The following is a 26,313-nucleotide window of genomic DNA, read 5'->3' on the forward strand; positions in this document are numbered from 1 at the left end:
TTTTGGAGATCTGGAAATTTTCAAATTCAGTTTCCATAGTTTTCCAGACTTCTATATGAATCGTATAATTATAAAATGTCCTTACTTTCCCCGGCCTGCCTTCCTCTCTCCTCCCCTCGTGGACCTGGGCCAGCTGTTTCTGCAGAGCGGCCTTCCAGATGATGATGATAGCGAGGGAACAGCAGTGCTGCTCCCACGACGGCACATAAATCTTTCTATAGGTTCTGAAAGACAAGCGTTTGCCTTGTGCTGTTGACCAAACGTCTCAAGGAGTTTCAGACTACAGAGACTTCAGAGTTTGCTCTTTATTTTCCACCAAATTCCTCATTTAATAAATACATTATAAAATCACAGCTGTATAAACATTCAAATAAAAAATAAGACAACACAGCAGTGTGGAAATCTTGCCAGGAAACATATTTATACTTTTCTCATTTGACTCCTGTTTCAGGTATTTTCTTCAGCTGCTTTAAAATTGTACTCAAAGTAAAGCTCCCTTTTGGAGTATTCAAGAACTTTACTCGTCTGACAGCAAAACAGTCCGTGAAGACCTACAACAGCGTGGATTATCAGCCTGCCACGACTGTTAAGCTTTCTACCGTTTCACAGAGGCCAAGTTATAAAACTCTGCTTGAGCGCCACAACTCACTGTATCCCTCAAATACCGGTCCATTGCCAAACCTAAGAAAATGCAAGTCTAGTGTAAATAAGGCAGAGGCCGCACCTCTCCAGTTTTCCCCTCATAGTGGTGGAGAGGGCTCCATCAGCGGAGAGAGCATGGTGAGTCTGTGGTTGACCCACATTAAAGGCAGTGGGGAAGAGGGGGGTGAGGGAGTATGTGCATGTTTGCAGAGGCCTCCATAGAATATACTTAATACTACACTACAAATTTGTGATATTTAAAATCACAGTTCATGTTTGATTGTATTTTCAGGTTTTCACAGTTTTTAGGAGTGCTGCAAACACGTCTGAATGTTCTGCCCTAAAGTATAAATACTACAGTCCCAGTTTAACTCATTTACCATGACAGTGTGGCATTGTCATACAAGCTGTCCAGCATTTACATATCAATGGTGTGTCAGGAGGAGGGATTTGAGGCTAAGCAGCGCACCAACACAGTGTAAAGAACAGGGAACTAACTTTCATATTCACCAGTGTGCAAATCCAGAATTCAAAAGCTATTTTCAGTATTTCACCAGCCAAACAGTTTTTTTTCCTCTGTAAGAATAAATACAAGTTTTCTACTGGCCACATCATCTAGTAGAAAAACTTTGACCACATTTGGCTGGCAACAGTAATATCCCACCCAGACGGTGTCCTGAGGTGGTTTAGGGTGAGGTGTGATGCAGGTTTGATTTGGCCCCAGCAGAAGCCAAATCAGGTGAAAGCTCTGTGTCCATCTCTGACAGGCAGCCTGATGCTCTGTGAGCTGTCCCAGCTGGTTCCCAGGGTCAGCGTCAAGCTTACTGCAAACAGCAGGCTGAGGAGGGAGAATGAATGAGGTGTGTTAGGTTTCACTTTTTCAAGATTATGACATATTTCATACAATATTTAAAAGAACAAAGACAGAGTGACTCCAAAGGATCTGTAACCACATCAGTGATTCTCTGATGTGTTTGTCTGTTGCCACCTTCACAATTACACAGCAGGATACTTTATTAATTTGTTTTGGACAAATTATATGTCCAGTTCATTTCAAATAGTCCAATTGTTGGACTCAGCATTCTCAACTTTGTTAACACCAGCAATTTATCACAATGTCTAGCTTTATTGTTTATATGATTATTTTTTTCCATATCTTCTTGGACATCTACTTGTTGTAAACCTATTCACTTCTGAGGGGCCCTCATTTTATTGAAAATGTACTTACAGCATTTATATAATTTACAGAACACATTTTATTAATCTTTATGTAAAGTGCATGTATCACACTTTGCCAACCATACATTGATCAGGCAGGTGATGTCGATTCACGTCTGAGAGGGTTTAGTGCTTTGGAGACAGTTTAACTGGGCCCCTGAAACACTGCCTGGAGATTTACATCTGAAATGTAAATGGTCTGAGGGTTACAGTGTGATGGTTTTCAAAACTTTGCTGCTTGTTTTGGTGTAGTCTAAGGTCACCAGACAGACTTGGGCGTTGCTACAACCCTCTCTAGTACAGCTGCTGTTGGATCAGTGCCAGCTAGTATGGCTGACTGTGCCGTGGTTTTATTAAAATAACAGCAGCAGAATAAGAAGCCACGCTCTCCATGAAACTTGAGAGGCCTCTGGAGTCACTGGTGCCCTTCCCCCTTCCCCATTTTTTTTTTTAAATTCATAATTCCCCAGGAATTTCTTGCTGAGAGCAGGATATTGTCTAAGCTTTAGGTATCCACTATCCATCTAGGAGCCGAGTCCAAAAAATACTGGAAATAAGGCTATGTGTATATAGGTTACAGCAAGGGAAGTTCAAGAATATTCAAATGTAACTTATATTAATAATACATTGCTTTTAATACAGTTCAGCAGTTTATGTATAATGTACAGATGAGGAAGTTCAAGTAAATTTAGTTAGGGCTGATATGTGCTGAACTTATATAAAAGATGAGTTTACAAGTGATATGTGAAAGGAATGAGGTGCACATGTGTGCTGTTGTTGTTTTTTGGTGTTTGTGTGTTAGCAGGTCACTTTTTGCTTGCACCAAGTCTCACTTTCACAAGGTAGGCTTTACAAGAGGGCAGAGGACAGAGCGGCCCAGGGCTGCACTGAAATGAAATCAAAGAGCCAGACAGTCCTGTAGGGAGGCCGGCACAGCAAGAGAATGGCTCCGATTTTACTAGTGGAAAAATCTTCACTGAAAGGACATTTCATTACTACTTTAGACGGCCATTCCTCACTTAACCCCCACTATACTTCCCATACCAAACCTCCATATAGTCACTTATCAGTATGCCTGAAAGGTTCTCAAAAAAAAAAAAGAACACACTCTCCAGGCCAGAGGACTAGTTTACACAACACAGCAGGGAAACTCACAGGTTCTGACAGAGTCTGCAAGAGGTTCTCGGTCCAGAGACACGTCTCTCTGAGTCTCCTGCATCTGAAAAATAAACATATGCAAGTAATCACCTAAAACTAACAAGCAAACAACAAAACATGGACAGATAAACACAGATGTGAGGACTAAATGGTTTTAAGATGATGTAACTACCTCCAATATTGAACGTCGTCATCACCAACATTTTAGGCACCACGATTTGTCTGTTTTCAGACATGCATTAAGAGTCTGAATATGCATCTCTAATCCTTCAGTTTAATACCAGGGAGGGGCACATGCTTACCTTGATATGCTTTTTGAGGTATTCAGCTCTGGTCATAAGGCTCTTAATCTGGTTGGAGACATAAAATTCCAATAGCTTCAATTACAATTTGCACTTTCAACGTAAGTGTTTTCTCATGCTTTCATTTACAATACATTTTCGACCTATGCTTTTTAGCTAAGCTTGCAGCGTGTCTCTAGTGATGGCAGTGTTGTTTGGCTGGGCCACCATTTTGGTGGAAATATCCCAACTACTACTGGACTGAATGCCATGACATTATGTGCAGATATTCATGGTTCCTGGGTGATGAATCCTACCAGCTTTGGTGATCGCCTGACTTTTCCTCTGATGCCACCACAAAGCTGGCAGGTTTTCAAACTGTTTCTGATTAGTGAAATATCTCTATTAGAGGGACTGAAATTTGCTGACTCAATGATGTTGAGACCAGGGCTCTGTAGGGGTCACACCATCTGCTGCATACTCTTGCTGTATGTTTGGTGTCGTTGTCATGCTGCAGAATGAATTTGGGACTGATCAGATGCTTCCCTGATGGCACTGTGTGACAGTGCTAGGAACCATTGCACAGTACTGTGTGTGTGTGTGTGTACCCAAGAGAAGTGGTGATGTTTTAAAGTGCACCTTACTGTATATATACAGTATATATACATATGTACATACATATGTTTTCAAGGCCTCTAGTGATTCTGGCTCTTCTAAAAACTGACCAGATGTATTTTGTAGGCTGCACTTGTTTATTGTAAACTGCCGCGTCTTTTTCAGCAGGAAACACGATAACTTTACGACGGTTGTGGACATAAACTCCATGTCCAAATCCGAAACTGATCAGCTCTGCTGATCTGCTGCTTGCTTCTTCTCTCATTCGTTGAAAACATTTCATGTGCTTCACATGTGCAAGTAGTAACTGCTGTCATCATATGTTTGAGGGTGCTCTTTACTGTGGTAATCAGTCCCCTGGTGATGACGAAAGTTCTTGGCTGAACCTCGTACCTAGCTGTATCATCACCATGTCACAGTATAAAGTAAGCCTTCTTGCGTATTACTGCAGTAACTTCTGAGGGTCATAATGATGGGAGTCCTAAACTGATGGCTTCCATAATGTCCCTTTATAACACCAATCTGTTGTGGTAAATAATCATTGTGGCCACAGGTTTTCTGTATCCAGCCCTGACCCCAACCTTATGTAGCCAAAGCGCTTTAATCACAATTTCTTTAATCACCAAGTACATTAAATGTGGAGGAGATCTGCATGGGCGAGCAGGACAGACATTGATAACTAGCAGAGTACCATGGTATACATACTGAAACTCAGGACCTCATGTATGTTCAGGCAAAACGACTCTATATCAACACACACTGGTTAGATCAAAGCTGTGGCTCACATATGAGAAGCCAAGATACTGAATTACAGCTTTGAAAAGCTAAAGTGTGCTCTACAGTAGATATGAACGCACATGGAGGCCAGTCATGGCAGCATGTGTTGGTTCTTTTGGGTTCTCACATACACACATGCTTTTGATCCAACCCCCCCCCCCCCCCCCCCCCACACCCAATGCTGTGTTAGATTATTACAGCCGCATCTGAATTTACTTAAGACAAGCACCCATAAAACTTCAAATAGGGAGGTCTATGAGGCCCACTCAAACCCCCATGCCCTTTTGGGGTTTCTTGGTGAAATGCCGTTGTCTGTTGTAGACTTAGTTGCTGGCTAAACAATGCACAAAAACAAAAGGGCTAATAGCAGGCAGACATGTGTTTGTCAAAGAATATCGATTCACTGTCTTGATTCCTGAAAGTTACAGCCAGCAAATTTACTGGACCATCAAAATTTAGAGTTTAGTCAAGTAAGTTCAGGTTGGTGCCCAAAAGTAAGGATGTAGTCTACAGGGAAGGTCTTATTAGTGCAACAAAACGAGAGAAGGTAAACGGAGGGACTTGTATGTTTAAGCCGATTATTACTATTATTAATTTAATTCGTTGATTGGAACACATATATGTAAGTTATTTTGCTGTATAAACCCAAAATGCTTTTCGTAACTCTTATTGCATTAAGTTACGTACATCTGATGACTTCAATATAAACTTTAACTCAACCAAGATGGTTGTTAATAACCGTGATGATCAGAGTTCAGCCTCCCATTGGCGTAGTTAAAACCTGCAATAATGGATTTGTAATAACAAGCTGCAAACAAAACGCTGACACACCAGTATAGTATTAATACCTTTTATGCTAATGTGGCAAAACCTGCAAACAGCTTTTTCACATATGCAGAAGTTATGGAGCAACATTAGCATTTATTTGAAATCTTATTTCTGGCTACCTGATGGAGCTTAAGTCCAAAAGTCCAAAGTTTTCCCCAGCTCCTGAGGGAAATAACAGGCTTTTTAGTTTGAGCTCTGCTATGTTCACTAGTTAGTTGCTAACTTTGTCTCTCTGCTATTTGGAATAGTAAAAACAGTTAAGCTGCAAAAAAATGAGCTGAACGATGCTATAAAGCTTTGCAGAGCTGAAGGGACAAACAAAGCTGGGCTAAAATCCTCTGTTTGCGACTCTTTTCACATACAAGTGGTCATGTGAGCCATGACTTACAGCCACTTTTAGTATCCAATTATAAAGTGGACAGTGATCTATGAGTATGAAATAGTACTACAGATGATAAATGACATTATTTGGCCTTTACCACAAAAAACAAGCACACGTGACCATAGGAAGAAGGCTCATGGGTCAGGTGATGGAATGACTATTGTGCCCTCAGATGTAGGTGATCAGCCCAGGAGGTGGAGGTGACGGATAAGTTGTTCCTACCGTGAGCGCTCAACCAGAAGTCCTTCTTTGCCTACTCACCTCACTGTGAAGTAGCTCTCTCCTGCGGCCCTGGGGCTCAGCTGGCTCACCAAGAGGGAAAGAAATAAGACAAGAATAATGAGGAGAGGAAGGGAGGAGAGAGTCGACTACCTAATCACCTTGTTTGTTCAAGAGGGGGTCAACTACTAGACTGGATATAGCTAGCGTGCAGACCAGGGGCTCAAGGGTAGAAATGGTTCTAATGCAGGCCAGTGTTTTCACAGTCAGTCATCCTGGAGGGGAGAGTGACAGAGGGTGGAAGAGAGGGGGAGGGAGGAGGAGGAGGGCTCTCTGATGGCAAAGGCATGTTGGGGAAGCTGCACAACAAAGAGCTCCTAGCTAAACAAAGAACCAATGTTTTCTTCCCACAATCCCCCTGGTGGTATCTTTTGTGCCACACAGTGAGGCTCTCTGACAGCAAAGAGAGAGGCTGGTTGCGATGGCATGGAATCATAGTAGATCATATATTATTGTTCCACTGACAAAACAGAGGTTCTCCTCAACACGTCTAATTAAGATACTTATATAATGATATATTTATAAATTTAATCTGTTTTTTATGAACTATCTCTTGAGCAACACAACATAAGTGGAGACAAACACGTCTACCAGCCTAAATATGGGGCCCTGCTAAATCCCTGCCAATCGAGCTAGTCCATTACCATCACATGCATGCAAAGCTTCCTGGTGCAGCTAAGGGACTCATGCAGTCCACAGTTTTCCCTATCAATGTATGTCTGAAAGAGGTTTTAATGTTTAGCCAAGATGAAAAATTAACGAAGAACAAAGAGCAAAATATTAAATATCTGCAATTCTTTGTTAAGAAAAAAAAAAAAAAGAACCCAACTGGCAGGAAATTAACATGACACTAGCCAAACTATCAGCACCTACTGGATGAACCTTAGATGGGACTGAACTGAACTGAATGATTAGAGTTTTCATCCATTAGTAACATAATAGTTTTTATTTGTTTCCAGTGTGTAATAACACAAAGAAATGAAGTGTGCTGCCTGAATGGGAAGCAGATGGCAGAACTCTTATACCACACACAGGGCGCTGGCACTGAGTCTCATCCCGGCTCAAAGCCACATGTGGATTGCTCTATCCCACCTCTTCCATTAGGCCGATCTTCCAGATGAGCTCATGAGCCCGGGCTAATGGACACCAGGCCACTGCAGTCTCTTCTGTAGTTCCTCTGTCTGTTTGTCTGTCTTTCTAAGTGTCCCTGTCTCTCTCTCCAAGACTGTTGCTTCACTTTGTCAGTTTGTCTTTCACCCTTTCTAAATCACTTTCTACAAGTTATTTTCCATATCTCTGAGACTTACAAAGTCTTTTTTATCCCCATCTCTCTCCAAGTCAGGTTCACAGTCTCTCTCTGTTTGTCTCTCTTTCTGTTTTCTTTTCTAGTTAAGTTTCTTAATGTATCACTACATCTTTAGTGCCTCTTTTTTTGTCTATTTTCAAGCCTTTCCCTTAAGTATCATTTTCTTTTTTCTTGACCTGTCTCAGTCTCTGGCTGTACCCAAACTCTATATGAATTTCTGACCTCGTCAGCTCATTGTGCCCACTCTTGAAATCACTGTATGTGCTCTTCTGCCCATCTGTCTTTAAAATGACTTTTCCTCAGAATCTCTCTTGTTACATTATGATTTTAATTTCTTACTCAGTCACTAACTACTGCCAAGGTGTCCTTGAATAAGGCACTTAAATCCTAGGCTACAATGGAGTGGCACAATAGACAACTGCAGCAAAGGACAGGATATCTGTGTAAAGCCATCTGCTACAGAAAGAAAGAGAGTTTATCTACCTGCTAGCACCAACAGAAGTTCTCCTAAGCACTGTTGGTACACATCCAGAGCCTCGTGATCATCCAATCCATTCTCTTCCTATTAGGGAATGAAAATGAGGCAACACAATGCTTTAAATCAGACCACAGACATACATGAACCATCCTGGTACTTGAACAAGTCAACTCAATACTGATATCCCCAGTCTGTTAGCATCGCAAAATTTGTTTATTAATTATTGTTCACTCCTAGAATTTTTGTCCAGAAAACAGCAGAGGCACGTGACAGCTCAACTAACACAATACCAGGCAAGCGAAACCACAACATAGATGTTTTTGGTTCCCAAGTCATCGCAAGAGATGTGGTTTGGAAAGAAATATGTGAAAGGAGGACTGGTTTGTACCCTGTCAGTTTGATTTTTTTCTATTATATTATCTGAGCTTCACCCTGCCTTTGTGTATATCTCTATAGCTGTGGTGTATCATCCAGCAGTAACCCCTTCTAACCTTAGCAATGGCGATAGAGGCCAACTCCAAAGCAGCCAGTATTCGTGGTTGGTCTCGAGACATTTCTGAAACAGAAAAAACAACTTTGAGTCCAACTGTGTAATCAGCCTAAACATACCATCAATGCATTCTACCAAAAAATATGCTACACATGGTAATTGCATGTCGAATGCAGTATCTTAAGATTCCAGTATTGTGGACTTGAGACATTTTAGGTTTGTACTTAAAGGAATCATTTCATTTCTCAAGCTGTCATCTCATACAGCACCTGACCAGACAAAGCTAATGCCTGCATGTAGTGACTCTGCTTCTGCACTGAGCCGTGTGTGCGTTACCTCGGAGGACATCCCTGGAGGTTTGGGCCTCCTCAAAGTGCAGTCTGTTGTCTGAGGCCACCAGGGCTTTCAGCTCCTCGGCTCTGGACACATACTGGCTGACCTGCGGGAAGTCCTCTTACATTGACTCAACTTAATCATGTCAACCATGCCAGAAGCTCTCCATCCACACCATATGGTATTCATAGAGGAAAATTAATTCCAAGTGAAAGCCACTGGAGTTTAAAAAAAATGACCAATTGAAAATAGAAAGTAATCCAAATGTGAATGGGTGGCGTGTTTTCAGGCCTACCTTCTGTCTGAGTGTATCTTTACGTTGTCGGTCTGTCTCATCTGGAGAGGGTGGAAAAAAAGAGATGGTTTGGTTTTACGTTTGGTGAGTTTACTTTGCCAGTTTATTGCATTGGAACAAAGGCAGTGCATTGTTGAAGGGCTTGAGCCACAGACAGGATATGAGAGTGGTTGTTGCTCTTACAGTGAATAGCGGGGACAAAGTGCTCTAGGGCACTGCAGTACAGAGAGAGAGCAGCGGACCTCTCCCCCTCCTGGTCCTTCTGAACGGCCTGCAGGACCAGCTCTTTCTGAAACAGAAAATAGGAACTGGCATCACTGAACGCAAATGGCCACAACTCTCCATTGCTTATGCATGCAGAGTCATACGTGAAGGCACGTGGAGTAGGCCTGAATGCAAACCTCCAAACACATGTGTGCATGTGCTCGGTCAGTCACACGCTCATTATTCACGGTCATCTAGAGTATACACACACATGCCAGAGCGTACTTGCCTTTCCTCTTATTCTCTTACCGCTTTAACTAGGCTCTCTGCACTTGGCATGTGCTCCAAATCCACAAAAGGGTGAGTGAAGAACTCTGCAAAGGTGATCCGGGCATCTGGATTTCGCTCCAGCAACCGCAACAGAAGGTCCCTGCAGTCCTTGGATACCCTGGCCCCGGGAGGGAGCTCATGCACAAAACATGACCTTATTATGTTGCACTCAATTCACAGGACAATCCAAAGGAAGAGGACAGCAGATTGTTGCCAAAGACCTTCTAGTCTCACATCACTACCCTCTGTCAAAAGATGACCTTAAAACTCTCTATGTGAATCTCTGAGGATTCATTCATTAATTGACCATATGCTAATGAAACCCAAAGTCCGAGCCTAATGTTTGGCACAAGAATTCAAGTGTTTTGTAGGCACTTTGTCATTAAAAGTACAGTTTTCCTTTATTGTCACAATGGTAATCAAACCATGGTCTGCCTAATCAACGGACAATTCGGGACAGAGGCACAAATAGCTAGCAGCTAGTGATTCATTTTAGCATAATAAAATCAAGAGATTAGAAACTACTGTTACATGTATTTGAACATCATGTTAGAATTTTAAACCATATATCATTAAAGCAGCGGATTTATAGATTTAAAATTTGTTTCTCAACAAGTCTTAACTGGTTCTTTTATATGACCTGTTTTATGTGTGTGTTGGAAATATGAGAGGGCATTTTTTTCATTTGTATCACAGGCTGTTCCTTTAAATGTTAGATGAATGTTAATACAGAGGAGCATCAAGTCCTTGTTTCAGCTGAGTGCCTCCACCGCCAGCCCTCCTTAAGACAAGGCTATACTGTGAAAGTATGACATCTAGTGGTCTTACAGTACCCATTCACAGAGAGAAGGCTCGAACAGTTTGAGGAAATTTGTTTTGGTTATACTGTTGGATGGGCATGTCAGTGCAAATGCATTGCTTTCTACAGGGAACAACATAAAGTAAGGACATAAAGTACATTTAATAAGAAATGTTATGTTTTTGATTCTTGGATTTTGGTTTTAATTCAGTGCTTTAATTTCCTGCTGATCTAATGATGTGTGTATAGTTAGACTGAATCTATGTTAATTAAAAAAAAAAAAAAAAACAGTTAAACCCCAACATACTGCAGTAGTACAATGTTAAGGCAAATGAAAAATACTTACTGGAGTTCATGCTCTGGTTTCAGATTCAGTAGCATTTTGACATCTAGTCGTTTTCCCCTAACATAACTCATTCTGGTCTTTCACAGGTTTACACCACTTTTACTGGAGACTACACTTGTCATTTGTCACATGTACATACACCGAACAATTTTGCACAATTTAGCATGTAGGGCCCCAGTACAAGTGACGCAATCCTGTTTTTTTAGCAGGATAGCTGATGTCTCAGTCCAACACATTCACTAACGAGGAACTCATTTATCACTCAACCCTTACCTCAATAGGTTGGTTACTCCGGATCTTCTCCACCAATTCAGCATAAGACCTTGACGCGAATGGTGCTCGCCCGAACAGTGCCTCTGGATGCACACAAACAGCGGTGAGCAGACTTTTCCAACAGATAATTGGCAGTGATTACAAGTATTTATCAATAAAAATGAAGGCACCTACTGTTAATAAAGTTAGTTTTAGGTAACGGGTATGCATGCTTCAAATTCTTATATTTAAGTATTAATTATCTGGCTTTATTTACCTTAAAGAGTACCATGTGTAGTTTTCTTGTTAACATACTAAAGCTAAGTTTACGTTCTGTGTTACTCATATATGGCTTATGTGACTGACAGTGACAGTAACTCCAGTACAATCACTGTAGTGTGCTATTGCATGATGATAGCACAGTTACTGTAACACTGAAAAGTAGGGCAAACCAGGCTGCCATTTTATGATTTATGGTACAATTGTGTTTGGAACCTACTGAGTGTGCTCATTAAAGCCTGTAGGGCCAGGCAACTGATTAGCCTTTTACTGTTGAAAAAGAGGGGCATATTGGAAATTCTTATTAAATTAGTATTTGTGCTATATGTCACAAAGGACAAATATACCAGATACTGTCCATTAAAAAATGTTGTTAATTGTAATGCTATATATGTGTATTCAGGAAAATAAGGAGGAAACAGTTCTGTTTTAAACAGCCTGGTTATCCAGTGAAGTAGTGTGTAATTCATGTTAAGGGTATTTCAGTGCTCACCATAGAGAATGACTCCAACTGACCAGAGATCCACCCTGGAGTCGTACTGACGTCGGCACACCATCTCAGGAGCCATGTAAAGAGGAGAGCCTCTCAGGACGCTCTGCTCATCCCATGGTGACATGTACTGGGCAAAACCAAAATCTGAGAGCAAACCAGAATGTAAACAACATGTTCACCGTGAGGAGTGAACTGTACATTTATATACATTTAGAATACAATATGCACAAAGGTGGCATGTACAAAAAAGAACAAAACCAAAACAAAACATATATACTCTCTTGGTCTGCAAACATAACAGCACAAATAGCATGAGAGTGATTCACTTTTTCTGCTGTGTGATCACCTGCTAGTTTGAGGTTGGAGCCGCTGAGCAGAATATTCTGAGGTTTCAAGTCCAGGTGTGAGATGTTTCGTTCATGGAGAAACTGGAGGGCACAGGCTGTTTATACAGACACACATACAAATACACAATGAGAGAAACATAGCGACAGTAAACTCATCTTTCGTTTGCGTGAATCAAATGATCAAAGTTCTGACTGGAACTAAAAAAACCTGCCAAACTCAGCCTATCTGACACTTCATGTTTCATATTATTTTTTTCCAAATAATTTACAGGCACACACTTCAGAAAGAGAACAATTCCTTAAATAAAAAGGAAAAAAGTCACATGCTATGCAAATAAGTTGTTATGTAACCAGTGTAATCGGTGCTGACATTGTGATTTCTTAAAAAACTGGGAACAAGCCCTGGAGCTGAACTTTCAATTCCCTCCTAAAATATTTTTTTTATTTAAATCATCAATGTCAAAGTAAAGAGAAGGATTTTTTTGGCAAAAAAGATCTGGCAATTACTCACCTATCTGCTGCAGGAAGCGCCGGGCCACCCTCTCAGGTAAAATCCTGCGACTGCGGATGAAGCGGGAGAGATCTCCACCTGAGCACCACTCCAAAATCAGATAAATGTTTTCAGAATCCCACTAGTGAAACAGAAGAATTAAGACACACAAGAGAAAGATTAAAAGGAAGAATTAAGTCGTTTCTACTGCTGCATCATGATTTGTCATTATTATATCCTTTTTTGAAAGCAAAATTCATGACCATCTCTACAAGGAGTCCATAGATCAAGACATAGTTTGCATGGACAGATGTTACGCTGGTAAAAATAGTACCATCTTTCAAACTGAAAACATATTTTTTTTTATCCACAATATATCCCTTGCATAAGCTACAACAAATCAAAGATGTAAATGTGCTCACCTGAAAGTCTTTGAGCTGAACAATATGCGGGTGGCGCACAGTTTTGAGGATTTCAATCTCTGTGAGCAAGTTTTCTGTAGATGCCTTGTTTAGAGTCTTCTTCCCAATCACCTTCACTGCCACCACCTCTCGACTCTGCCCCTGCAACATCACAGCCAGAGACTAGACCAACTTTCACTTTCACTTTAAACCACAAAATTAGACTGAGCTTATAACAGACGTACCTGCAAGCAGAGACTGCTTCATAGTTAATGAAGTGTGGTAAGCATTGTCAGGTAAATACAGAGAACCACAATGCTGAGTCAAACCTTGAACATGAATGTTTCTCTTTGGACCTAACTCACCTTTCTGTAAGCTTTATAGACTGTAGCATAGGTACCACTGCCCAGCCGCTCTGTGAGGATGAAGTCTGCCAGTTTTGGAGGAGCAAAGCTTGAGCCTGAGGCCATGCTGACAACCGTAGGTTGGTCTGGGCTGCAATGTAAGATCAATATGCTATGGATACCACATAAAAGGCCTGATCTTCTGAGGTAAGAGTAGTGATGCTAACCTAACAATACAGCGGTTCAAAGTACAGCTTCTAATATTGTAAAAAGAAGTGGCACAAATTAAAAAAAAAAAGTTTACGGGAAAAGCTCAGTATTTACAGTCGCTTGGTGTGTCCCGGATACGTGCCAAATTTCAGACCGACTCGTGAAAGGTCTTAAACCGCATTGTGATATGCATTTGTCCTAAGTGAACAGTAAACTGACGGTTTATTGAACTGAGTCTGGTGTACGCGATTTCCGAGCTAGCTTCCTGAGTTCGATCCAGCTAATGCAATACTTGCTGTCAATGTACAGGTAACTACTATGTTTACTACTGCAGCGTTAACTGTAGGCTAGTGTTTGTCAACCGTTAGTTAAGAATAAAACTGAAGTAGTTAGACCTTTCCGCTTTCTTTTAAAGTATTTTTAAATATACATGGAACTAGCTGACACTTACCTGTACGCTAACCAATCCACTGTACATGAATGAAAAGTGAATGTTTACATAAACACACAGGACTGGCCGCACGTTGCACTGCGGTGATCAGCTGATGTCAAAATGTATCAGAAAATATGATACTTCCCCCTAGCGTTGGTACTCCGTTACTGCAAATCATGGGAGGAATGGTTCTTTAGCAGCATCTGGATGAAACATGGTGCGATATCTGCCAAATGTTTACCACTATTCTACAGAATACACTCGAACCAAATAAATAAATCCTAAAGACCCCAAACACAGACCTCAAATGTTATGATCTCATCGTTAAAGTATATAAAATTATGATCAATCATGAGTCATTTTCGAGTAGTGTGTGTAGAAATATATTTCTCCACTTGTCCACAGAAATTTTATTTGTGATTTGCGTTGGTCTGATTCTGACATTAAGAAATGAGAAATAAGAAATATAGAAATGTGTTAAAGGACATCACAGTATTATAAATAAGCGCTGAAATCTGGTGACTCATTCATATTTCTTCGCATTAATTATTATATTTATTATTATTATTGTTTATTTTATTTTATTTTTTTTATTTTTTTATTTTTTTCATTTATTTACTTAATTTCTGGGTCAAACTAGGCTTTTATTTTCAACACACCCTCACCGGAAGTTAGCTGTCATTGTGGCTATGGTGGTCATTTAAAGATGGCCGAGTGCTTGGCTGCACGTTTGGCCGCCCAGGAGGAGCAAATTCAGGTCCTCTACAGGGAAATTTCCACTCTTCGGGATGGGCTAAGCCGTGGTCTGAATGCCACCGATGTTGTGGTCGTCTCTCCGGAGCTAGAGAGCCTGCGGACCGAGAACGAGAAGCTCAGGTACCGGCTGCTGCACCTCCGACGGGGTCTGCAGGCGGAGCTGGAGCTGGAGGAGGCGCAGGGCAAGAGGCGAGAAGGAGCTAAGAGTGGCAAAGCTCCGGAGAAAAACACCAGCAAAGAGCAGCAGACAAACAACCGAGCTGATAACAAGGTAGTAATAAAGACTGGAACAGTAAACATCACCGAGTTCAAATGGCTTCCATTTGTGATATGAGGAGGGAATGAGTAGTAATAGTAGTGCTTCACCAATATGAGTAGCGGGCCTCTGTTCAGTGAAGCCAAGTGACAAACTATACTACCACATTTCCAGAAATAGCTCCCACACTCAGTGTCAGTGTGCCTGTGTGCACACTTTGAATACTCACCACGTTCACTGACAAAATAATAATAGGATTATAATGTGACTCAGAGGGAAATGGTGATAAGAGCTTATTATAAGATACTCTGTTTGCTAAGTCTAAATACTCTTTGTTAACAGGTGGCAACCCCGGATACCAAACCAGGTGACAGGAACAAAAAAGAGAAGAAGCAGGACAAGGGCCAAGGGAACGGAGGCGTGAAAGAGGTGATTGTTACAGGACCTTGAAGTTATCCTAGTCCCCTGTTCACCCACTGTACCAACAGGCACATGAGTTGTCACATTTCAGTTCCTCACAATCAGTTTCTTGACTTGATTGTTTTTCTTTATTTTTCTCTGTAGCTGAAGCCCTGGCCTGCATACATTGCAGAGCGCCTCAGTCTCTATGAGGAGCTGAAGAGGGAGAGTGATGCCCTGCTGGCTAAGAGAGCTGTAGACGGCAAACCCATTACTGTGGAGCTACCAGATGGGGGGAAGGTGGCAGCCAAGGCGTGGGTCACCACACCGTACCAGCTTGCTCGTGATATCAGGTTGGTGCTTAAAGCAGCTGGCCGTCATCTTCTATGGTTGTATCATCAAATAAAGGCTGTAATAAATTATTTACTGAGAAAATTAGTTGGCCCCAGTGTTGCCATGTAATGACAGAAATTGCTCTGTGAAATTTGGACACAGAATTGCTGAGGCAACTATCTTGCACTTGATCTTTTAGCCAAGGCCTGGCTGACAATGCTGTGATTTCTCGGGTGAATGGGGAGCTTTGGGACCTGGACAGACCTCTTGAGCAGGACTGCTCTCTTGAGATCTTGTGCTTTGACAATGAGGATGCTCAGGCCGTGAGTACATAGAACATTTAAAATAATTAATAACATTTTTTTTAACTTGACTAAACTACTTTTTTGAACAGATAATATATACATTTTCATCTTGTGTCCTAGGTTTACTGGCACTCCAGTGCTCACATCCTGGGGGAGGCGATGGAGCGTTTTTATGGAGGTTGTTTATGTTATGGACCCCCGATAGAGAATGGCTTCTACTATGACATGTTCCTGGACGAACAGAAGTGAGCAAGTATTTTCACTGTCAATGTGTTCTCTGCTCTGGTCAGGTTTCCTTATCTATGTGAATCTTTCCAGAATAGCTTATAACTGCCAGACATGGATTGTAGTAAAATCAGCAGATTCTATGAATGAGTTCAGGTTTATACACTCTAGTATTAATTATGTATTTCACTGCTTTATGAATCAGTTATTGATTGCTTTGCTTTGTTGGGTTAAAAAGAGTACTCACAACAGAAAAGAGACTGTTCTTTTAAAACTGTCTAGCACAGGATTATAATGTCAAATGCGATTAAGTTATTACAGAAAGGTCATGATACTTGTCAGACTAGAACCATGAGCACTTGTAATGAGTGGAACATGTTTGCTGTTTCCAGGGGAGTGTCCAGCACTGAGTTTGGGGACCTGGAGAGTTTGTGTAAGGCTGTGGTGAAGGAAAAACAGCCCTTTGAGAGGCTTGAGATCAGCAAGGAGACACTGCTCAAGATGTTTAAGGTGAGAAAGGGAGCACTCATGTCCGCTCCCAGCCCAGGATTCTCTGAGTCTTTTGAAATTGTTAAAAACTGTTAATTCATAAGGTGCTATGGTCATTTACTGTGAAAAATATTCTCCAGCCATAAACTGACATTGTCTGTATAGAGCGATCTAGTCTCATTACCTCTTATTACCATTGTTTGCAAGCATGGAATTTGGCAAAAAGCATAGTGAAATCTTTAAATCAAGACAAATAATGTTGTGTGTGGCAAATATTCCTTCTGCTCAGGATAACTGCTAACTTACCCAAGGTGTCTTTCAGTACAACAAATTCAAGTGCCGCATTCTGAATGAGAAAGTCACCACCCCCACTACTACAGTCTACAGGTTAGTTTGTTTATAAGTGAAAAGAAAAAGTAGTAACTGGGTCTTTTTAATTTAAGATGTTTTTTGTGCTTTGTAAAGTTAATTGTTGTGTAACTTATGAATCTTAGATGTGGGCCCTTGATTGACCTGTGCAGAGGTCCCCATGTCAGACACACAGGCAAGATCAAGGCCATGAAAGTCTACAAGGTATGTGGAATAATACACACGGGGTGTAATTTTGTGCCAACTTGTGCAGAAATGTTGATATTAAACTCTTTTCTACTTCTGTCATCAGAACTCCTCCACCTACTGGGAGGGACGCTCCGACATGGAAACACTGCAGAGGATCTATGGGATTTCCTTCCCAGACTCAAAGATGCTGAAGGAGTGGGAACGTTTTCAGGAGGAGGCCAAGAATAGAGACCATCGCAAGATTGGCAAAGTGAGTCACTATAGGCAGTGATGTTCAAGCCCACCCAGCTGGCCCAGGCCTAAAACCAGAAATTGAAACCAGTACAAAGTGAATTTTGATTTATAATTGCATAATGTAATGACTGACACATCTCCATTGGGGTTTCTGCAGGAGCTTTTTCTCATGAGAGTCTAGGTTTGTGGTTTTATTGATGTGGTGAAACCCTGAAACGAACCTGGAGCAAGAACACAGTCTCTAGACATGAACTGCAAAGATCCATGCAACAACATAGAAACATTTTTTTTCCCCAAAAGGGTTGAGTAAAGTAAAATTATCTCCTTAATGTAATCCACTAGACAGAAGTCTGTTTTCAAAAATGAGAAAACTAAACACACCATAATCTCAGATGGACCACACTCACCAGCTTCAGATCATTTTACATTGTCACCTATTTGTTGTACATTTGAACATGAAACCCATGTTGTTTTCCTCTAAATCACTTGTTGCTGCTTTACACCAGCTGAGGGCACTGTGTTTCTTTGTATTTGCACTTTCAAGACCACTGTGAGTCATCTGAGGGCCCCAGCTGGTTCCCCAGCATGGGAGACACAGACGGCAGCACCTCAATCAGCACTGATTACAACACAGTTCCATATTAAACACGAGAGTCAAGATATTGCTGTCGAAGCCAGGGAGGTGACAAAAGCGGCATGTGGTTTTAAAGATGGTGCTCCGTGGCATGATCTCAACCCGAGCGTTTTTTCATTCTGAACAGTGCACAACATTTTGAAAACCTTCAGGTGCAGTCTAATTGTATTACCCATCGGATGCACCAACAGTGCTCTGGCTGTGTCAGTTTAATACAATTGATTGAACATATTACACATCACTTCTTTAGACATGTGTACAGAGGCAATAAAAGCTCTGGTCTGTGAATAGAAAAATGATTGCCGGATGCGTGTTTCACAGAGAAAAATTAGCAGTGAAATTAATCATTTAGGCTCATTTTCAAGAAATTCTGTTTCATATGTGAGGTTTAAACAAGTCAGACCTAAGTTACCATGGAAACCTTGTCCCCTCCCCCACACTAGCCTGGTCCCTTTCTGGTTAGTTATAAGACTTGGCTTCTTCTCAGTCTTAACCGGTGTTACAATCTGTCTGTCAGAAACACTGTGTTCCTCCCTGAAGGTTCGTTCCTCTTTACTGCTGCACTGCGAACATGTGTCAAATGGTGTCACATTTATCATATTTTGACATAAGCTGCACTCATTTCAAAGGGGAGGCAGCTAGCCTGAACGTCTTTAGCAGTGTTTCCACACATGGAGAGGCCGTTGTGTCACTTGTACAAACCAAATAACATAATTCAACTGATCATCATCATAGTTTACTTTGTCTGATCTCATTAGCTCAGAGGTGGCTTTATGAGACAGATTAATCCGGGTTTGGTTTGTTCGGCTCAATCGAGACTTTTTGCAATAAGCCTTGCTGTTTTGTGCCATCTATAATAATCTCCCCTCAGATGCCAAACCTCTAATCCTTTCAGTCTACTTGCATTTTCAAACAGCCCATGATTGACGTTGACATCAAACGTGGGCTGATGTCACAAGACGTTTCAGACACAAAGCTGAATTTTTTTAATATGTATTTTTGCTGTAATTCGGGCTTGTGCACAAGGAGACAACTTGTATTAGCACTGTTCACCATTCAAGGTTGTCACAGAAACATAGATCAGTGGACCTGCTGGTGCCATGGACGATTGTATTTTAGTTTCTTTTAAGCAGGAAATGAACTAGAGCTGTCTTCACAGTCTGGATATGAAGCAGTGCTTCATCTTGCTTTCCAGCTAGCAGTGCACACCAAGCCTGTCACCTTTTTATTGCACTTTGAGTCCATTGGCCTTTTTTCAGAGGTCAGTCGCTGACAGGTGGTCAGCTGTGTGATGATTGGATAACTCCCTGCTGTGCATGGAGGAGTTTCTTGCTTGTTCTACCTGCGGACAATGAAGATATGTGAAGTCATTAAAACATCTTCTTTGTCTGCTTCACAGGATCAGGAGCTGTTCTTCTTCCACGATCTCAGCCCTGGCAGTTGTTTCTTCATGCCACGCGGGGCCTACGTCTACAACACGCTCACAGAGTTCATCAGGGTAGGACCGGGTGGCCAAGAGTCCTTTTATTTCCAGTATATTTAATTTTATTTAAGAAAGAGAAATCAGTTTTGACTGCAAATGTAAGCTTCAGAAGCCTTCACATAGTAACCACCTCCTTACTTTAGAGCCATCAACTTTTCCAAAACATGCAATCACCAAGGAGCTCAAAGATGAGCTGTGAGTGTAACAGTGACCTGAATAGTTTAGTCCAGCTCAGTCAGTTTAAATCCTGCACAGAGCCACAGAAAAACCCAGTCCTGACTGCTGCACTTTTTTTTTGTAATAGTATTTGTAATATCTTAACTGTGACTAAAATTATTAATATAATAGCCAAAATGAGAAAACACAGCTAAAAAGATATATGAAGGGGCATTTATAGTTGAAGAAAAAAAAAAGAAATACTCCAGGGACGTCCTAAGGCCATGCTTAACATTTTCAGTGTACTTGTAGTGATTGCTGACTCATTGACATGCAGGCCGCTAACCCCTTGACTTTTGCAAAACATGCAATCACCAAGGAGCTCAAAGATAAGCTGCAAGTCTAACAGTGACCTGAATAGTTTAGTTCAGCTCAATCAGTTTAAATTCTGCTCTGAGTCCCAGAAAAGCTTGGCCCAGCTCTGACTGCTTCACATAGTCAGAATCATTGGCTGAGCTTTTCCAGAGGTATTTTTTTTTTCAGTCAAATACCAAATACATGACATACTGAACATTATGAAGTCAGAAGTGTCAGAACCAAAAATGTCAAGATTTTCAGATTGTGGTCCTAATGAGCTTGTCAGCAGCACACCAGTCCTCATAAAAGGTGATGTGTCGTGTTTCCTATTGCCCTCATGGAATGATAATTCAGAAGTTTTCTGCTGGTTTTTAGGTTAAAGACGATCTAGTGTTTGGGAAGTCACAGAATTTCCACATTTAGTTATTAGTTTAGAAGTTCTCAGTCATGAGCAGACCGCATTCTTCTCCAAAGTTGAGCAAACTTTAAATTTCAGAGTAATTTGAAGTACGTTGCCGGGTCCAGTGACTGTACAGGAACTTGTCTGTGTGACGTATTTGCAGTGAAGTGTTGACATCTTGATGACTTTCACAGCGTACACCAACACACCGGACAAAGCCAAGAAGACCTCACATACATTGCACAGAGATGGTGCAAGATCATTATCACGTCAGTCTGTTGCTGCTGTGAAAAGAAAAAAAAAAAGTCCAGCATGCTATGTCTTTGCCTCTATAACATATCACTAAAATGTTTAATGGTGAGAACCTCATACATTTATAGATTTTGGAGGCTGTCTCCTGATGGCTCCGATGGTAGTCACTGTTGCAGTAACTGCAGCCATTCAGCATGTGACATTCAAAGTTTGTATCTTCTCCTCTTTTCTTCTTCTGCTAAATCATATTTATTCAGGAAAAGCTGACAGAGCATACGTGATCTTTCTCAGCACCTTCCTTTTTCATTTTCACAGTTCCACATATTCACAGTTGAAAACTTTCCATTTACACCAGTCTTCTACTGTTGGCTGCTAAACAGCTCAACTGGACTTTAAATGTTTTGCTTTAGGACAACAAATGGATAAATAAAACCCACAGGTTCTGATTTCCTTCGCAGTAGCTCCAGATTTTGTGCCAGAAGTCATGATTTAGCTCAGCTCAAAATACCTGTGCAGTCCAACTGGCATGTTCAGCTTGTTTATGTGGTTTTGCTGTTTTTCTAGGATGAGTACTGGAGAAGAGGCTTTCAGGAAGTAGCCTCCCCCAACATCTATAACAGCAAACTGTGGGAGACATCTGGCCACTGGCAACACTACAGTGAAAACATGTTCTCCTTCCCTGTGGAAGATGACATATTTGCTCTCAAGCCAATGAACTGCCCCGGGCACTGGTAAATTTAGAGCACACAGAGAGGAAATATTTAAAGTGTTTCTCAAATGCTGTAAATCTAACAGTATATACAGTATCTTACACGTCACATTCATTTGATTTCCTTCTCTGTGGTTATCCTTCAGTCTGATGTTCAGCCACAGGCCTCGCTCGTGGAGGGAGCTTCCTCTGAGGCTGGCAGATTTCGGGGTCCTCCACAGAAACGAGCTGTCAGGAACATTAACTGGGCTGACCAGAGTCCGGCGCTTCCAGCAGGATGACGCTCACATTTTCTGCACGATGGATCAGGTGACCAGCATTTTTCTGGGGATTTCTGCAATTTCTAGGTCTTTGTGAACATGTGAAAAACATACTAAAAACATACAAAAAAAAAAGTACAAGTCTAAAATACAATGAAATATAAAACAAGTGTGAGGCAATTTCTTTTTTTTTTTTTTTTTTTGCTACAGATCGAGTCAGAGATGAAGGGCTGTCTGGACTTCCTCCGCGCTGTTTACGATGTGTTTGGCTTCTCCTTCCAGCTTCACCTTTCCACCCGCCCCGAAAAGTATCTGGGTGATATTGCTGTGTGGAACCAGGCAGAGAAGGTAAACTGTGTCATGCATCTTCATTGAGATCTATGGTGGAAAATGAGCTCCAGTTACCAGCTGATTTCTAAAATAGATGCAGCTAAATATCTGACTTTGTCATCTAAGTATAAATTGGACTTTGCCACGCCTTAGTTTTTGGTAAACAAATGACTTGGCACTGTGGATGAAAGAGTTGGTTTCCTGCCGTGTGATCATACAGTAGTATCAGGTCTGTGAGTCATGGTGAAGTTCTTTTGAATTTCTGTAGGTGGTGTGTTGTCACTTTGCTCATTTGTTTGACTTGAGTTCTGCTTTAGTTTTGACCAGTTATGAGTTGCGTAAGGGCACCACTTCAGATGTAAATGTTTATAAGTGCAGACTGAACTGTGTGTCCTATACTTAACTGTGTAATTTAGTATGACTTGGCTTGCTTCATAATAATTGCTTTAGATGTAAATTTATATGTTAACCTGTGCCTCATGTTTGACAGCAACTGGAGAACAGCCTGAATGAATTTGGGGAGCCATGGAAACTCAACCCTGGAGACGGTGCTTTTTATGGACCCAAGGTCAGACCATTTCTCGATATTTCCTGCCAAAGGCAAAATCAATTTAATTCCCGGAGGCCTGGAAAGCGCTGTAATTCTTTCTGTGCCGTTGCAGATTGACATTAAGATCAAAGATGCAATTGGACGTTACCACCAGTGTGCAACCATTCAGCTGGACTTCCAGCTGCCTATCCGCTTCAACCTGACCTTTGTGGGGTGAGTCACCTAATCAAAATATTGGCACACTGCTGAGTCTGTGTGCGTTACTGCACCAAGGATTATATGTTAATCCCCTTCCAAATAAGATATCTCAGCTTGCGCACTGTGTTCCACAGAGTTGTACACTAGGAGAGGTGAAGAGTTGTTCGCAAATTTGAACTCAGTGAGCAGGTGATGGGTTCATTTATCATCTCACCAGGAACTTCCAATTTGTAAACACAGCATGGGTAAATAGTGTGCATCATATACAGCAACAGACAGCAGGCAGTACTTTGTACGGTTTGTGCATTAGTCCAAACAGCCTAGTGCTACATACAGAAAAGGTAGGGTGTGTCTGTTTGCATCAGCAAAAGGATCAAAAGAAGTGATATTGATTGATAAGTTGCAGACACCGAGATTTAAAGCCAGTAGGTAGATACAGTTAGAACACATGTAGTGTTAATGGAGAAACATTTTACAATTGTTTTATCATTTGAAAGACATGGAAATGATTCTTTACAAATAAGTAAACCAAGTATACAATGATATTTATGAAAGGCCTAAAAGAGTTTACAGACATACTGATACATTTCACAGGAATCCTTAATATTCTTTATGATGCAATGTCTTACAGGAAGGATGGAGACGACAAAGCCCGACCAGTCATCATCCATCGTGCCATCTTGGGCTCAGTGGAGAGGATGATTGCCATTCTCACTGAGAACTATGCTGGGAAATGGTGAGGTGTTTTCTGGCTGCTCAAGCTTTTAAGAGCTTAAATTAAAAAATGTTATGACATTTAAAACAGTTTTTTTTAAAAGTAATTAAGCCTGAAATGGCCCACTGCTTTGATCTGTGTTATATATTCAGAGATGTTTCAAAGAAAAATTAGATAGTCCTTGTCATTATTTTGTCCGTATTTTGTGTTGTGTGTCAGTTATGTTATTATCTTTACACAAGTGTGAAGATTGTTTCATTTTAGCCCATCTCTCGCTCCGCCAGGCCACTGTGGCTGTCTCCACGTCAGGTGATGTTAGTGCCTGTCAACCCGTCCTGTGAGGATTACGCCAAGATGGTATGCCTTCAGCTTGACCACATTTAAATATGATTATATGAATGCAAGCAGTAATTACCTGTGGTATTAAGAACCGTAAAATGCTCATGAGATGTATATTAATGTCTGATATTTCTACCTGTCAGGTGTGTAAGCAGTTTACAGAAGCCGGTTTCATGGCAGATGCTGACCTGGACTCTGGCTGTCTACTAAACAAGAAAATCCGAAATGCACAGTTGGCTCAGTATAACTTCATTCTTGGTGAGGAAATGTACTGACCTACAGAAGCACAGACTGACCACTGATTGAAGAGCATTTTCACCACCTGTTTCCTGCTCTCTGTGTTCCCTGCATTCACCTCAAAAGTACACTTAAGTGGTTGTTCCCACAGCATTCACAGGTTATTTTTAACAACAGCATTATTCTATTGTTAATGTAAAATTGTTAAAATCCTTCTCCTTTGTAATGCTGATGGAGCAATCCACTCACTTTAAGTGGTCCATTTTTACGAGGTGCCTACGAGGTACAGGAAGAATACTATATATGGTTTGAGTGGCTGTGAATTTAAAGAAACACACCATACAAAAGCTGTTTTAACAGAATCAGTGAAAATGAGGGATTTTGATTTAATTATTTCATATGGGGTTTTTTTTTTTTATCTTTTTTTCAAAGATTATGCATATTTTACACACATTTAAAAATCCATCTGCAAGCTATTTGGTGGCCTAATTCTAATGGTTAAAGCTCAAACCATATAATCAAATGTCCATGGTTCGATTCCCAGCCAGAGGCCCTACAAAGCCTTGCCCTTCTTTCTCCCTCTCCACATTTCCTGTCTCTCTACACCATCAGAAATAATAATAACTTACCAAAAAAAGGCTGTTAGCATCTGTAGATGTCCAAATACAATGGTATGTGTGATTTGTAGTAAGAGTTGAAGACTTTGTTCTTCAACTGTGAGGCTGTCAGTAGACTCACCATTATAATCTTGGTGAGTCAAAATTAACATTCTTAATTGGTTGAATATAAAGCAAATGGACCTCCAAGCTGGCTAACCACCCACAGTTGTTGAATTCAGTGGCACAAAGCAAAGAATGTGTTAGGGTAGCTGTGTGTGTGTGTGTATGTATGTGGTGTGACTTGGCCCATATCGAGCTGTTGTGTCCTCTTGTGTCTTGGCAGTGGTCGGAGAGAAGGAGAAGATGACTAACAGCGTCAATGTGCGCACGAGGGACAATAAAGTCCACGGAGAACTGTCGGTGCCCGAGGTGCTGGCTCGCCTGACCCTGCTCAAACAATCCCGCTGTCGAAACGCAGAGGAGGAGTTCTGAAAAAGACAAAGAACAAAGCAGACTCTCGTATTTGAATACCTCACTCTTAGAACTACAGCCACATAAGCAGTAAAGGGAGAAATGAAGGCACACATAAAGGTGGCACTGGGAAAGTGTAGTACACAAAGTTATGTGAATTTGATCTGTTTTCTCAAAGGTCTGTCTCCGTGGGGAACCCTAGAAATAAATCTACCAAATGTGAGTGTTTTGTTCTTTTGCTTTCACAAAAGAATAGTTTTTTTCTTACAACAATTAGATGTCATGACAAAGAGCAGAAGGATTACTTTGTAGAGACATGCAGACCTCCAAGAAATTGTCCTTGATATTTGATGAGATTGCTCATTCTAAAGGGAAAAACTTGAAACTGAGCAGATGCTTTCAGACAGTGGTTTTCAGTGAGGTGCATAGATTTATAGTTGGCAATTCAACCTTCAACAGTGGTAGTGATTGTCTTTCCCTTACATTTACATTTACTCACTTTTATATTGCTTTTATCCAAAGCGACTTACAAGTGAGGAACAACATGAAAGCTTCATTATAGTGGGATGCACTGAAATAAGCACAAAGTACTAAATCTGTTCAGTAAGAAGTAAGTGGACGAGAAGGAGTCTGTATGACTGAGTTCAAGTAGTGGTCACAGGTAGCCAAGTAACATGCCCTTTTATGATCTTTATCTATTAGGCAATACAGGGCCTCGTCCTCATACAGCATGTAATGACAGATCAGGAACATAACACAGTGTCAGGCAGTGAAATTTATTCTCTGATGCATCGTCTTTCCACATGAGTGCTCTAATGCTTATGACAGGTGTTAGTATCTCCTAAAGAATCCTTAGCTACAAACATCTAATTTAATGTGGCATTTTGACCAAGAAATTAAACAATTTAAACTGCTTATGATGTATAGGTCTCAGGGTTTATTATTATTACAGTATTTAATTTGCTGGACCACCAAGCTGTGAAAACGGTTAAGACCTAATCTAAGACGTATGAGAACGGCTGACAATGAGTCTAACAAACACATTATGATCCAGTAAT

General features: G+C 41.0%; 2 protein-coding genes across 3 annotated transcripts; one reads left to right on the forward strand and one right to left on the reverse strand.

The window, feature by feature from the left end:
- Positions 1-296: 296 nt before the first annotated feature.
- ulk3 (unc-51 like kinase 3) lies at positions 297-14,120 on the reverse strand. Of its 2 annotated transcripts, XM_041036198.1 has the most exons (17): positions 14,029-14,120; positions 13,389-13,518; positions 13,045-13,185; positions 12,644-12,764; positions 12,132-12,227; positions 11,786-11,929; positions 11,035-11,117; positions 9,596-9,751; positions 9,266-9,371; positions 9,083-9,123; positions 8,791-8,893; positions 8,456-8,520; positions 7,970-8,048; positions 6,163-6,203; positions 3,321-3,368; positions 3,016-3,079; positions 297-1,480 (listed from the first exon to the last, which is right to left on the reverse strand). In XM_041036198.1, exons 2-17 carry the CDS (start codon positions 13,491-13,493, stop codon positions 1,464-1,466), a joined length of 1,410 nt encoding a protein of 469 aa, XP_040892132.1. In that variant the 5' UTR covers positions 13,494-13,518; positions 14,029-14,120; the 3' UTR covers positions 297-1,463. The 2 variants fall into 2 exon arrangements, with proteins under 2 accessions (XP_040892132.1, XP_040892141.1); XM_041036207.1 differs by lacking the exon at positions 14,029-14,120 and having other exon boundaries at positions 13,389-13,529.
- On the forward strand, positions 13,498-25,471 carry tars3 (threonyl-tRNA synthetase 3). The gene is made up of 19 exons (XM_041036185.1): positions 13,498-15,037; positions 15,365-15,451; positions 15,587-15,774; positions 15,954-16,077; positions 16,180-16,304; positions 16,677-16,794; positions 17,096-17,160; positions 17,268-17,346; positions 17,435-17,581; positions 19,599-19,697; positions 21,412-21,578; positions 21,703-21,865; positions 22,027-22,164; positions 22,637-22,714; positions 22,809-22,909; positions 23,526-23,630; positions 23,894-23,966; positions 24,092-24,206; positions 25,128-25,471. The coding sequence occupies exons 1-19, from the start codon at positions 14,717-14,719 to the stop codon at positions 25,274-25,276; spliced, it is 2,442 nt and encodes an 813-aa protein (XP_040892119.1). The 5' UTR covers positions 13,498-14,716; the 3' UTR covers positions 25,277-25,471.
- Positions 25,472-26,313: the final 842 nt, after the last annotated feature.

Source organism: Toxotes jaculatrix, chromosome 1, assembly GCF_017976425.1.
Source record: "Toxotes jaculatrix isolate fToxJac2 chromosome 1, fToxJac2.pri, whole genome shotgun sequence".
In the NCBI taxonomy this organism is placed as follows: Eukaryota; Metazoa; Chordata; class Actinopteri; family Toxotidae; genus Toxotes; species Toxotes jaculatrix.